At 37.0% G+C, this 15,232-nt stretch overlaps 2 protein-coding genes across 2 annotated transcripts; one reads left to right on the top strand and one right to left on the bottom strand.

The window, feature by feature from the left end:
* Positions 1-90: 90 nt before the first annotated feature.
* Positions 91-6,919, bottom strand: cdk5rap3 (CDK5 regulatory subunit associated protein 3). Its single transcript, XM_054598909.1, is given in 15 exon segments — positions 91-799; positions 1,071-1,242; positions 1,327-1,532; positions 2,436-2,524; positions 2,609-2,690; positions 3,101-3,208; positions 3,492-3,556; positions 3,559-3,635; positions 3,721-3,857; positions 3,952-4,130; positions 4,421-4,469; positions 4,585-4,685; positions 5,357-5,488; positions 6,459-6,504; positions 6,783-6,919. Coding segments are annotated over 15 exon segments (1,515 nt in total). The 5' UTR covers positions 6,789-6,919; the 3' UTR covers positions 91-733.
* A 1,956-nt stretch (positions 6,920-8,875) lies between these two features.
* prr15lb (proline rich 15 like b) lies at positions 8,876-15,135 on the top strand. The gene is made up of 2 exons (XM_054598563.1): positions 8,876-9,108; positions 13,387-15,135. The coding sequence occupies exon 2, from the start codon at positions 13,414-13,416 to the stop codon at positions 13,750-13,752; it is 339 nt and encodes a 112-aa protein (XP_054454538.1). The 5' UTR covers positions 8,876-9,108; positions 13,387-13,413; the 3' UTR covers positions 13,753-15,135.
* Positions 15,136-15,232: the final 97 nt, after the last annotated feature.

Below are 15,232 nucleotides of genomic sequence, written 5' to 3'. Positions count from 1 at the left end.
AAAAACCTTCTTGTAATTGTACTTAGTTACCTACCACCAATGACCAATATAATCACACTGTAAAGATATGTGGCAAAAGCTTGTTCAATATTCTTTTATTCCAAACAAATTCAGAGAAGTACATCCCACCATTTTACAAAGGTTTTATGATTATATGATATGAAAGACGTCTGCAATCTCTAGAAATCTGGAGGATTTTTTTCAAACAAATCATGTAATAAAGTTAGAAGCCAGGAATGTTATTTTAAACATTGTGAAGTTATTGCCAAACTTATTAGTGCAGGTTTTCTAAATCTTTCCCATATTTTAAATTAGTCATTATTACATTGTTACAATAAGAAATGTGGAGGTATGATTCACATTGTTTTGCATGTTTAGCAGGATATGTATCCCTTATATGCACTCGCTTTATTTGAATCCACCCTTAACATGTGTTCATATTTATTGACTTACTTCATTCAATATACAGTTACTTGTTTTATATATAAAAACAGTGCAATGCACTCTTTATATGATACATATTCCAATTAAGTAAGAAAATTATATTAATTAAAATAAAAAATTCTATGAAGTAAAAAAAGTTTAACCAAGCATACAGTGGATAAGTTTCAATTAATTTTACAAGCATACGCACATGTCAAATGTTTCTCACCCATTCTTAATCCAGAAAATGTAAAGAACACACAAGACTTTAACATAAATACCACTTTTATTGTGACGTCTGTGATTTTTACTATATATTAACCCCCATTAGGTTGACAGGCCTTTTGTGGTATCGCTTTGAAATGTCGGCTTCAATCTGCAAAAAACAAACAATCAGAATTACTGGCAATAATACAATAATAAATGTCAATTACTCAGTTGTATATTAACACAAGCCCTCTGTGCAATATGTATTCCTCGAAATTAATCTGTAACTGCATATTTATCAGTATATATCAACACATGTATATAATGATCTTATGACAAATGTTTACTGTGAGATAACTCCTACACAACTTTCTCTTTCTAGTGAGCTGGAGAACCGCCAACTGTGTGAACATAAATAAACTGAAATGGTAATCCAATACCATTTTCTGGAGTTCCCGGGTGCATCCTGCCAGCAGGTCCACACGAGGCTCCAGTCTGGACTGCTCCTCCAGGGCTTCCTGTCTCTTCTCAACCATCGTGGCTCCTTTCAGAACCAGAATGTCCGCCTGCTTCAGCTTCTGCCTCAGCACCTCTGACACACGCTCGACATACCTACACAACACATGTCACACATAAATCCAATGAGAGAATGGTGATTTATGCAGACTGAAAGCGACAATACGAAGCGACACATACCGCGGCGAGGCCTGGATCATGAACAGGTGCTGCATCCGGAGGGAGGTGAGGCGGCCCAGAAGGTCCTGCACCTCAGAGAGCATCTCCCGGACATGTTCACGGGACTGGCCTTGGATGACAGAGGGGGCCATCTGGAACTGGCTCATCGCTACCACGTCACCCTCCTCTCCCATCTCGCTTATGCGCTGCGTTAAGAACGTTTCCAGCTGAACAAACACATGAAACCGGCGTCACATGTTAGGGGTAAATCTGACATATGATCTGGTCCAAATACTATCTAATAATAGAAGCCCTACAATTTAGTTTAACTTAGTGTGGCAACTTACCTCACATTCCCTGCAAGTTAAAACGAATAATGTGACTTTCTTCTACTCATATTTGAGATAAACACACAATTGTTGTTTGATGTAATTGGTTTTAAAATGTTCACATGTAAACATTATGTTTCGTTACTTCATTTAAAAACCATATTTGGACGGCGAAGGAGTGACGCTATGGTAGAGAAGACGTATACGTCTCTGGTAGCGGCCTGTCAATCACAAGGTAGCCCCGCCCTAAAGCATACCCTGCTTTATGGTCTATTTGACTCTAAATGGAGCATAATTTACTAAATGAACATCATGCTGTATTGAAGAAGACTTGAAACTAGAGATTGAGACCATAAACTCATGTTTACAATGTTTACTGAGGGAATAAATCAAGAGAGAAGTAGAGTCATTTTCTCATAGACTTCTATACAACCAGAGGAGTCGCCCCCTGATGGACAGTAGAGAGAATGCAGCTTTAAGAGACTTCAGCATCGGCTTCAATTTCAGAACAGAAGTTTACCGCCTGAGCATGCATTAACTGAAATGAACTAAAAACAAAACTGACATGTATTTCTGGCAACCTGGTGAACTGTATGCCCAATATTCACTCCTTTCTCTTCTGTTTTGTCAACTCCTGAGGGATGCATCTGTCTCTTTGGCAGCTAAATGCTCCACTAATTTCGCCAGCTAGTCTTTAACTTAATCAGTTTGCTGCTGAGCAGGTAACAGTCAGTGGCTTTTAAAAACTTGTTTGTGACGACAGCACCTTATGAACAAAGATCGATGACTGAAGTCGTTTACCTCGGTTAGCTCATCGATGAACTGGCCGCGTGACTGAGAGTTCTCCAGAACACTTAAAGCATCCTCACCTCTTGCGACGCCCTCAGGACCTGAAAGAAGACACACGTGTCTTTAGCAAAAAGAAATGTCAGAACTTGTGATGATTTGTGCTGAGAAAAAGGAAAAGTAGTTACAGTCTGCGCCGGCGTCCACAATTTCAATTTCTATGGGAGCTGCTTCACTGTCACCCCAGTCAATACCACCAGCACCAGTGTCCTGTTGAGGGAGGCAGACAGAAAGTAATATGTTAGAGCAGAAGTTCACTCGTCATGTTACAAATGTGTTTATTTGAACTTATCTTATCACTCTTAGTTATATAACGTTTATATCTCTGTTTATATCACTTTTTTAAAGATTATTGTTTTGCAATTATTAGACAGCGCAGCTGAAGAATGGAAAGGGGGAGAGAGAGAGAGAGAGAGAGGATGAAGAGAAGAAAAGGTCCACAAGTTGGACTCAAACCAAGGACTCAGTACTTGCACGCCCGCTCTAAAAGGTGATCTACTGGGCTAACCAAGTATTAATATATTCTTTCTGTAGAGATTGTTCTTAATTCATGTTCATTCAAGTTAACTAATATAAGATGAACATTAAATCAAAATGCAGATATGTTCATGATCTCTCACCTCAGAGCTCGGCTCCAGACTGATGCCCCAGTCTATTCCATCCTCAACTGTGATGACAGAATTGACACCCTGAGTGTCTGCGCTGTTACCAAAGTTCCCCCAGTCGATCTAAAGCAGGACAACACAATACAGGAACACTAAGGTCAGTGGTGGATTCAAAGATTAGTTCTATTAGTTTATTTATTTGACCTATTCTGGTTGTTATCTCACAGCAGCACAGAGCTGCCACATGAGAGGAACTCTTAAATTTGATTTGTAACTGTGATAATGTATTTAAAAATAACAAAACAAGATGGATTTAAGAAGAATTTATCAATTAAGTAAAAACTATGGGACATTTAGATTATATGACCCTGATTAATACTTCATATATAGAGACAGTAAGACCTACTGAATCCTCTGTGAGTGTATCAGGAGGTGCTTCCTCTACATCTGGCCTCTCAATAACTGTGGGGATTTCCCCATTCTCCACTCGTAAAACGTTGTGTTTCCTCTCTTCTGGGCGAACGTCAGCATGGGTAGCACCGGTTCAGACCTACGGATAAACACATGGGACAAAAAAATCGTTTATCACAACCAGGATCATTTTTTCATAACATACAGGACTGTATTTTACTCACCAGTCACATACGAAGTTTGTGAAAGCAGTGTAAAGTTTGATATGCTCCTCTAACTTCGATGCATCTTTCCCGACTTCCTCAAGAACCGCTGGTAAATCTTTGACCAGAGCCTGAAGCTCTCGAGCCACATTTTCTCCCTGTCAGAGGGGGAAAAAACACATCAACCGTCAGGGTGAAGGATGTCGACACAGAGAGCAGCTAGTCCGTGTGTTTTAATAACCTTGTATTTACCGTGATGCCGTACTGTTTGCAGGCAGCATAGTAGCGCTCCCTCAGGTCGGCGGCTGAGCTCTGGCACTCCGTCTCCCGCCTGCTCAGCTCCTGCTGCAGCTGCTGGGCTTTGGCCAGCTGCTTCCTGAGGGCCGGGCCCTCGTAGCTCACATTGCGACTCAGCAAACTGGCCACCTCCGCTGGGACACACAAACATATTATTATTTATTTTAAGAAAAAAATGTCTATACATGCATATTATTTAGTTTCTATAACTGGATGCTGTTTTTTTTATATCCTATAATAAAGATGCAGAAAAAACCTGAACAGCAGCAACAAAAAAATACAGTTTCACGTTTAGAAAAATTACTTCTGGTTTCAGACAGAATGTCAACAGGTAGCAGATTCACCTTCCTACCCAATGAAACTATCTAACGGTGTATACAAATGTTGTTGTGCTTTGACAAGTACATAGAGATATTACACTTACCCAAATAGATATTATCCATCTCATAAAGGGCCACAATCTCTTGCCAGTCCTGTGACGACAAAAACAGAAATCTAGGATTGTTTTAGCAGTTTAAGCAACATGACACAAATAAATACTAATTAGAAACTCTGTCAGACAATAGCAGCTTGTTTGAATCCGCTCACCTTCATCCTCTGAGATGAATATCTGCCGAAGATGTTCTTGGAGGAAGCCTCGGTTCCCTTCAGTATCTCCACTATCCTCAAGCAGTGGAAGTAGTGAATGTCTATCAATAAAAACAAAACAAAGACAATTTATAAGCATTCGTGCAGAGGATGAGGAGCAGGACAGACAAATTAACAACAAAAATACACATGAATTATGCTACATTAAATAACATTACACATACTAGAACAGCTGAGGGCTAAAGCTGCAACAAGAATGTGTGATCTAAGTGTTAATGATGAATCAAAATTCCTAAGAGATAATGATATTTTGATTTGGAGCTGTGTGATATACTTAACTGTGAGATAAATAAGACAACCTTTAAATTAAGAGAAGCAAAATGATTGTATATTTTGTTATAGCCTGATAAGGTTAAGGGATTCCTTCTTTAAAAGGTTATTTATACGTGATTCAGGGCAATAAAATAGCAGCAAACTACTATGCTATGTAAAGACATAGTGGAGTGATGTCCACCTGATCAGAGAAAGAAGTCACTCTCCCTCTGTGGGTGTTGTAATCAAACCTACTCTATGCTTTGACATAACCAAGCTGGCCATGCGTGCATTTACTGAGCGTGCCCCGCTGGTAACCTCTCAGCTGGCACTTTGCACTGCTCTGTTACAGCGGTTTGCACTGTTAACCCTGTTAGCAACTCATCTCTGTAACTTGAATGTAATAACAGTTTTTAGGCACAATGTGTGGATAGATATATAATGTACATAATGGACCTACAGGAGCCGGAGAGAAGCTGCTTGATCTCCTCGTTCTCGGGCATGTCCTGGATGGCAGCATTGATCTTCTCTCTGATTTCTTTCACTGCAGTTTGCCATTTCAGATTACAGTGACGTCGATCCAGCAGCCAGTCTGTGGACGCAGAATAATTCAACGTCATGATATCAGAGGAATTAGCATAATTTGATTCATCTGTGGCTGGCGGGGAAAACAAATTGAAGACCTTATTTAAGGAATAGGCAGAGGTGGCAAGTAAGAAAGTACATATACGTGAGTACATTTCAATGTACTTGTACTTTACTTGAGTGTTTCCATTTTATTGTACTTTTTACAATACATTTCACAGGTAAATATTGTACTTTTTACTCTACATTTCAGAGGTACATATTGTACTTTTTATTCTACATTTCAGAGGTAAATATTGTACTTTTTAATCTACATCTCAGAGGTAAATATTGTACTTTTTACTCTACATTTCACAGGTAAATATTGTACTTTTTACTCTACATTTCACAGGTATATATTGTACTTTTTACTTCACTACATCTCAGAGGTAAATATTGTACTTTTTACTCTACATTTCACAGGTAAATATTGTACTTTTTACTCTACATTTCACAGGTATATATTGTACTTTTTACTCCACTACATCTTACAAATAAATATTGTACTCTTTACTGTACTACATCTCACAGGTAAATATTGTACTTTTTACTCTACATTTCACAGGTAAATATTGTACTTTTAACTCCACTACATCTCAGAGGTACATGTTGTACTTTCTACTCTACATCTTACAAGTAAATATTATACTTTTGACCTCATTTGACTGACAGCTTGACTTACTTGTATAAATGAGTTAATCAACAACAGTAAAATGCAACATACACATTATTGCATCAGTCATATTAATCTAGAAACATCCTGATGGTGACATTTCACTGCATGAACAATACTTCTACTTTAAGCACAGTCTGCTGATTATAATGACATACTTGGATGCAGGACTTTTACTGGTAAAGGAGTATTTCAGTGTGGTATTAGCACTTCTACTGAAGTAACAGATCTGAATACTTCAGAGTCATTTGTATATTGGTCTTACCTAAAAGCTTGCTGGTCTGTATGTCGATTGGGAGGTTCTGTATGTTCTGTTCAAGTGAGGAAAACAACATCAAACATTAGTAATATTCACTTTTAATGACACATATGTATATATTTGAGTAGCTGTATCTTGTACAGGGATAAAATAATGCACTCATGTTAGGTTAAACAGCTACACAGGGGAAAAAAGGACAAACTATTTGCTTTTCTAAGCTTTGAGAAATGTGTGTTTTCCAGTCAGCTGGACTTTGGCTGTGTGCTAGCATGCTAATGTTAGCTAGCAGACTCATGAAAACAGTGTCAGACATTCTTTATTTCATCTTACCGCCATTGTTTCTTAAACTTCTCAAAACGAAAGCTCCTCCAAGATGTTACGACTTCATTATATTTATTATATCCAGGATTATTGTCACCATCCGGACTCCACTGACACGTTAGGAGAAGGAGAGCCAATAGGAGGAGGGGAGGTTGTGTTCGCTACAGGACTGACCAATCAGGTTACACTTTGCTGATGCTTGCAGCTGATTGGTTGTTTTACTTCCGGATTTGTTGTAGAGTTGTAGTCCGTCGGTAGAGGGCGCTGTTGTCCTTCAACTGAGATGAGAATGATTCGTTTTAGGACAAGGCATTATTTTTATATACAGTACAGTACCAGTCAAAAGTTTGGACACACCTTCTCATTCAAAGGTTTTTCTTTATTTTTATTTTTATTTTTTTCTACTTTGTAGATTAATATTGAAGACATCCAAACTATAAAGGGACATATATGAAATTATGTGGTAAACAAACCAGAATATGTTTTAGATTTTAGATTCTTCAAAGTAGTTGAATGAGAAGGTGTGTCCAAACTTGAAAATTTTTTTTTAGATCCTAGCTAAAGTACTAATACAACAAAATCCTGTAAAGTACTGTGGTGAAAATCCTACTTAAGTAAAAGTTCAGAAGTCTTATCGGAAAAATCAAAATTAAAATAACTTTTTCTTATTGATGAAAACTTATTGATGCATGAATGTGCTCGTCACTTTAATGTTGCAGCTGGTCAAGGTGAAGCTAATTTCAGCAAATCTAGCCCTATATACTACCTGGTTGCTAAACCTATAATATTACATAATAATGAATGTGTTGCATATATATTGTATTAATTAAAATCTGCAAAGAAACAAATGTTAACAGATGAATGTTAAGTACAATATATCTGGCAATATTTCCGGCTGAGATTTAAGAGTATAAAGTATTAAAAATAAATAAGTAAATAAAGAATACTCAAGTGAAGAAAAAGTACCTCAAAAATGTCTTGAACTACAGTACTTGAGTATATGTACTTTTTTTCCACCACTGCTGAAAAGTAACTACTGTTGATTAAATGTCAAGGAGTAAAAAGTACCATATTTCTTAACATATATTTACTGTAATATGTAGAGCATTTGTCGATGATCCCATTAGATCAATTGGGTTATACTCTATTATACTAAAATGTAATATTCGACTGAATATAACATTAGCTAATCCCAGGAATACTAGATTGTCTTGTATTGAGGTAGCACACAAGTCTAAAATACTAATGTAATTCGGTTATTTACAACTCCTTTTGTCCTCATTTCCAATTAGATTCACGTTTTAAAGTTGCTCAAATTCTTTGTCCACACTATTTAAAAGTGTGTGCACTTTTCTATCAAATGGAAACATTCTATGTCTTGTGAATCATTTTATAGAAATTCATCCCAAAATCCAATGCAACATATTTGATGTTATTTAGAAACTTTAGGATCTCCACTAGAACTTAAAATAAAGTTCTTACAATAATGATTTGCCCACCAGCAGGCTGCTACTTGTGAAGGGGTTAAAGGGGATTTTAATGTTATTTCACATTCTTGTGATCACCATACACAAATCGTATCTTATATGCCGTCATTAAAAACCAAAGAAATAACAAAACACTTTGGCAGCTAGTGAACTTAAAGAAATGAAAATGTCTCAAACACTGCCATTAAATCTCTGCATGTACAGCCACAGCCGTGCCTCTAAAATGGCCTAACTTCAGGTCATTTGAATGTAGACCAAACTTGCAAAGTAAGCGTCCGTTCACCGTCTGTGATTCTACGCAACCCATGCAAAACATCAGGGGCATTCACCTCATTCAGATGACCTTTCAGAGCCTGCACATCTCTTTTATCTCTCCGGCTTAAAGCAATTACTTAAAATAAAATAACTCAAACACAAAGATGACTTTATTCTGCGTCCAAATTCCACATTAAGACAAGACTGGGTTTTAAAGCGAGACTGATAACAGGAGTTTATTTGCAGTTTGAGAGCCGCTCACCTCTAGTTCACATTACCCTGGCTGTCGGTAATCTTGATGTGGACTGGGAAGGCCTCATTAAATCACATGGTTGCAACATTTACTCGCTCATGCACTTAGCTTGGGGCAGGCTTTAGGTGAGGGTGTGTGTGTGTGTGTGCTGGAGGGGGGTGTGTGCTGGAGAGGAGAGAGTACAGAGGTGAACCAGAGAGAAAGAGAGAGATGCTGCACCTGTGCATGATCACCTGAAGAGAAGAGGAAAAGGAAACCGAGCAGAGGTGAAGTTTTGTGAGCATGGCGGGACAGTTTCACATCTGAGAGAATCTCCTTCAGCCGGCTCGTCATCAACAAGGTAAGAAAACACATTTTAAAGCTTTTTTTTATGTCTTTAACATGCTGCTGCAGAAACTAAATGAAAATAATTGGTTTAGTTTGTTGAAAATCTTTTAATATATTCAGTAATTTAAAGTCTTAAAGATTGATTTCCATTGTTGCTCCTGGTGTTTTCACAGTGAAACTATGCAGCTCCAACAATAAGTCTATTAATCTGCAACTATATGGCTCATCGACTAATGTTTTTTAAGCAAAAATGTAATGGTTCCAAATTCTCACGGTGATAATTTACTGCTTCTCATCCTTTTATATTGTAGGGAATTAAATATTCTTGAGTTTTGGACTGTTTGTCAGATTAAACATGACATTATAAGATGTCATCTTGACCTACAGGAGATCGTAACGGGCGTTTTAAATCCTCTTTACTGATGTTTAATAGACTAAATGAATTCTTAATAGGAATGTGGTTGGAGCCTTACAAGATGGAGACAGACGTTCAATGTTCGACATTAAGAAATATTAGAAAATAGGAAGCAACAAAGTCAAAAATTGAATATGAAACAATACGCTGTGTGTTATTTCAACCAATGTTACTGCTTGTGTGATGTTTGAGCTGTTGACACAATTTGCCTGAGACTATCTACCTTAATTAAATCTAAGTCATAAACTTAATAACATTTCTGGACGTTGCACACTTATCAGGATTGTTGACATAATATATGCACATGTGAAGATTCCAGGAAAACTCGGCCCCTCAGCTTGCTGTGAATTCAAAGCCTACATAAACAAATAATAAAAAGACACATTTGCATTATCATAAAAAACAGGCAGAGAACGCCTAGAGGCTGTTCATCAACTCATTCAACTTTTCTGTCACGGGTCAACAGAGAAGCTGGCACACGGGAGGAAACCTGAGAATCTAATGAAGCTGCAGCTCAATTATGAGGCAGCAGCGTCCTCGGTGCCCTTGGAGCTCTCTTTTCTTTCTATGGCGCTCAAACATTGTGCCATTGAATGGTTTTGCGGCTGGTTAGTGATTTCCGAAACCCATGTTCCCTTCCTTTGCCCGAGCGGCTCACCCACTTAAACAGAATACATGGTAACTTATTAAAGAGAACTATGGAGGGCCTCCTTTATGTCAACAGGGCCTTTTGTCTCAAAGGTCACATCTAAGTCAAACATGCTAAAAAGAAATATGTGTGCATATTGTAGCCTGCAGCCATCTCCTCCTAACACAATGTGAAAGTGCTGCTACTTTGTTCTGCAGAAACTGCTTTATGTAAAGTCAACAATACTATGTAAATGCTCTGTAAACATTTATTAAAGAGGAACCTGTCTTTACTTAAAAACTGAGCATGACTATTGCAGAATTTTGCAAGAAAAGAAAAATAATGAACTTGATGAAACTGAAACACCACCTGTTACCTGAGTGTCAATGAAATAGGAGTAATTAAGCACCACAGAGCCAATTAGGTCAAGAATGATAAAACACAAGAGCTCTTATGTAATCAAATGCTCCTCTTTAAATTTACTATTCAACAACCATAACATTAAATCAATTGTTCGCTGTCTTTCCTGAACTTTGGCACTGCTCGTTCGTGCCAGGTGCCAACATCACGTGGTTTCAGATAAGAGTAAGAAGAGTGTTTCTGCAGAGGGCATGGACTGTATTTGCATAGGTGCTGCAGCATAAAATGACCACACCAAAGGAGGATTAGTGTGGCTTTGCTTCCTGTCTGCCCTCGTAAAGTAGAATCGTAGCGATTGTGAAAATTAGGTATATAAACTACACTTTTATTCCAATACTATTTTGTTTTATTTGCGTTTGAAGTTTATCCCAGTTTGGAATGTGTTTTTAAAAAAGAATTCTACAATTAAGAGAAAGAATTAAAGAAAAATTCTGATGGATCTGAAACAACAAAGTACAAGCTAACCTCATAGTTTTAATTATCCATCCGCTATAGGTTAAACAAAACATGATAGGAGAGGATATGATCCAATAATATGATAGGATATAAAAAGATAGGATACGATATGTTTGGAAACAGGAAGGACAAGATAGGATGATAGATTTAGGATAAGTAAGGATTCTTTAGGACATGACAGACGTTAGCATACCGAAGGATACGTTGGGATACGATTGGATACGTTAGGATACGATAATGGGAGCCAAAAATACGATATAATATTATATGATAGGGTATGGGATATGACATAATACGATATAATACGTTACAATAATATGATTTGATACGATAAGACACGACGGAACACAATAATACAACATGATAGTATAAATTACAATTTTATCTTCAGTTTTCACTTAAATTTATTTTGCATCCTTAAACAGGAAACCTTGAGTAACTGACGTTCGGTGGGAGGAGCTACAGCAGGTAGCGTGGCAGGGAGAGGCCAGAGAGCAGCCACGGAATCTCAACGGCTGTTTTCTCCAAAATCGCCCACCCTAGCTTTAAATTTATTTTGCATCCTTAAACAGGAAACCTTGAGTTCATAAGGGCTCTTTGTGTGATATCTCATACAGCATATCATTAACCTGTTTATGACCGAAATGCATCATCAAAGAGTCAATATTAATTTCATGAGGAAGTTATTTTACAAAATGCTGTTGCCAGGAGACTGAGAATAACCGCTGGGAAACAATGGTAATCTGCGTGCCTCTTTGATGAATCAATACATTTGAAATCATATAAATGGATAATCCAGTACTCTTTGATGCTGACGATAGAGTCTTCTAAACTTCACTGTTATATAACCGAGCTCCTGGTTCAGCATTAAGACATCAGCTTCCTCATCATTCTGTCTCTCTGACTTCAGATCAGATCACACAGAGAGGAGACATATGATACTCTTCAGATGATTATTTATTTATCAGCTGAGTGTCGGGTTTCTCCCCCCCCCCATTATATTACACCTACTACTCACAGATGATGAAAAGAAGCCTCAGTTACTGTCTGCTCTCTGAGGTCAGATATGCATGAACTGTACTGCTTTTTAATAAGAGCAACCTTATTAAACTATTCTTAAAATATCAATATAAATCTGCAGCACAAATCAAGACATATACAGATGATTTTGACATAATATGTAAGGTTATTGTCAAAGTTACAAAGATAATTTACTCAAGTTCATTGTTGAGGTACTTTAAGTATTTCCACTTGTTGCTACTTCTGCTCCACTACTTCTCAAAGGAAAATAGTGTACTTTAAACGACTACATTCATTTGATGGCTGTGGTTACTTTATAGAAAATGAATGCATCTGTAATAATTATAATAATAATATAATAATATGAAAGAATCTGGGTCAATTCTGCCTCAACAAATAGTACTTTTATTTTTAATACTTTGAGTCTTGCAGATAATTCATTTTGAATGCTGTACTTTTACTCTCATGGAGTTCAGTTTTAAATTGTAGTATTTCTACTTTTACTGAGGTAAAAGACCTGAATTCTTCCTAGACACGCTGGTTAGGATTTTTAAAGATTTACCGGCCGTGTCAATTAGCACTCAGTGCTTGGAAATATTTAATTTCACAAAGAAAAATGTAAATTGAGTAAATCCAAAGGCCTCTCTTCCGTGGCTAAGAGGTGCAGTTTATTAAAGATGAAAGGTTGGAAGCTGAGGAGGAACTTTCTCATACTGCTCCTGTTCTTGCATTTAATGTATCCACGGAAGGATTATGTAAATGTCCCAGAGTTGGCTAGAGAGCTTATTTTTCGTCTCTAGTCAGAACTACAGATGTTACGCATTGTAGTCGTTAAACACCTCACTTTGGTTTTGTGTCACTGTGTGAATGTTTTGTTGTTTTGCAGTTATTTTTTGCCCGTGGTTGTTCTGCCCTGTTTTGTTGTCGTTTCGCATCTTTGTATTTGTTTTATGTCTCTTCGTGGTTGTTTTGTCTTGTTTTGTAGTTTGTAGTGTGTCTGTTTGTATTCATCTTTTTGCCTTTTTGTTGCTTTTCCCCATAACATTGTCATTGTGAGTCTTTTTGTGTCCATTTGTAGTTGCTTTGCCCATTATCATATTCGCTTTGAGTCTTTTATGTCTCTTTGTACTCGTTTCTTTCTGGTCATTTTGAATCTCTTTCTTGTTGGTTTGTGTCTCTTTGAGTGACATTTTATAGTTGAAGGCTGGCAGGGTTGTGAGGCCTGACATTTATCATATTTGTATCTGTTAAAGTTTGCTCACTGAAATGTTAAACACCACTTGTTAATATAATGATTTTCAATGAAGTTAAGTTCTCCACAGTCCTCAGTGTGTGTTCTCTTTGCCCTCCAGGTCAGTCCTCCCGTCTCTGTTGGTGCCATGGCTGACCCAAGCTGGTGGAAGCTGACCTTCTCACGCAAGAAGAAATCTGAATCCAAAGTCCTGTATGAGATCCCGGCTGAGTACGGCAGTAACACTGGAAACAAAGAGCAGGTCTCGACCGTTAACCCTTCTCCGGACCACATGGACAGCCAGTTCAATGCCAGGCTGGAGAAGATTGTGGATAAATCTGCCACAAAGGGTCGCCACGTGAAGGTGTCCAACTCTGGACGCTTCAAGGAAAAGAAGAAGGTCCGTGCCACGCTGGTCGAGAACCCAAATCTGTTCGCTGAGCACAACCTCAGTGACGAGAACCATAAAAAGAAGACGGACAAATAGCACAAAGACGTGCACACGATGGATCACACCTGTGTCATAAATCTGTCACAGAAGATTAGATGAAGGATAAAATATGCAAAAGCACAACCGTGAGGCTTTCATGTGCAAGGTGGACACACACTTGATACCAGGAGCCACACCCAGTTAGATACTGTAACCAATGGATACCAAACAACTGGTATCAACAAACCATTAGACGAAGTACTGGAGACATTTTGTTTCATTTTTCTCTCATACTGTTATTTATCTAAAACTCAACAAATGAATGAACAGTAAGATTATTGTAAATTAACTTTTTATTTTTATTATGAAGGATGCAGATTTTTGGGGAATTTAAACCTTTTTTTATTTCTTACACAATCGAAACACAAGAAGAAGAAACGCGTGTGGTTCAGTGCAACCAATTTTTATTACATTTTTATGACTAAAGAAAATAGAGACTTGATTTTTATGTTTGAAATAACTCCACATATATGGTAAATAATATAAAAATATATGTTTATATAATCCTTTCTGGAATCGTGAAGCAAAAAAAAATTGTCTTTTGTTTTTAATAAATGTAACAAGATGGGTTAATATAAACAGAGTACTTTGTATTTGTGCATGAATATGCCTCAAACATTTGAACATGTAGATCAATGATTTAAGCGACTTTGCGTGTTGAACTTGGCTTCAGCTCTGTGTGTGTGATGGCTTTGTTGACATGGCGATAGAGAGCAGACACTTGATATGACATTTGATATCTAGTGTCGTGCTCCTGTGTTTTTTTAATAAGGGATCCCTTACGTCAGTTCACAGAATGACTCATTAAAGATAAATTCACTTATCAGCTGGGTAAACCTTTTTTGATTGTGGGTCATATTCAGAAAATATAAGGAATTATAGGCCAAACAATTATAAAAGTGTAGTTTTCAACCAGTTACTCTGCAGTTACTCTGCAAGAAAAATCAATGTTTTTAGACTAGAAAGCCCCAATGTGTCAAAATAAATTATTTTTCATTTAAAATAAATGCAACACTACTAAACCGTCTAAAGTTTTACATTACAGTTAATGTAAACTGTCCCAAAATATTTCTGCATAAATGTAATTTAACTTAATTCAATATTTTTAACTTTGCAGTATCCAGTTAAAATATTATGATCATAAGTCTGTAAATTGCTAAATATTGGTTTCTGTTTATATATATATAAGATATAAATCTGTCTTATGTTAAAATGTTACAAACAGAACAGGCAGAAATGATAAAATATTGTTATGTGCCAAGAGGTTAAGATAATTTCACTTAAATGTTGACATCATTTAAGTAGGATGTACAATTTTCATACAGTGCAATTTATTAAATGTGCTCAAGTTATATTCTAATTATGAAAAAAATTGTTTTGGTTTATGTTTATTTGTTGAGTCTTTAAGTTTTTCTGTTTTGTTGATGTCTGCAGGTGTTGTGTTGCTGCTGACATCTGCTGGTCAAACACACATTCA

The sequence above is a fragment of the Anoplopoma fimbria genome, chromosome 5 (assembly GCF_027596085.1).
Source record: "Anoplopoma fimbria isolate UVic2021 breed Golden Eagle Sablefish chromosome 5, Afim_UVic_2022, whole genome shotgun sequence".
In the NCBI taxonomy this organism is placed as follows: domain Eukaryota; kingdom Metazoa; phylum Chordata; class Actinopteri; order Perciformes; family Anoplopomatidae; genus Anoplopoma; species Anoplopoma fimbria.
This window is presented reverse-complemented; position numbering and strand designations above follow the sequence as displayed.

Bases quoted from the DNA above. Each gene is read 5' to 3' on its own strand.
- prr15lb (XM_054598563.1), top strand. From the start codon at position 13,414: ATGGCTGACCCAAGCTGGTGGAAGCTGACCTTCTCACGCAAGAAGAAA.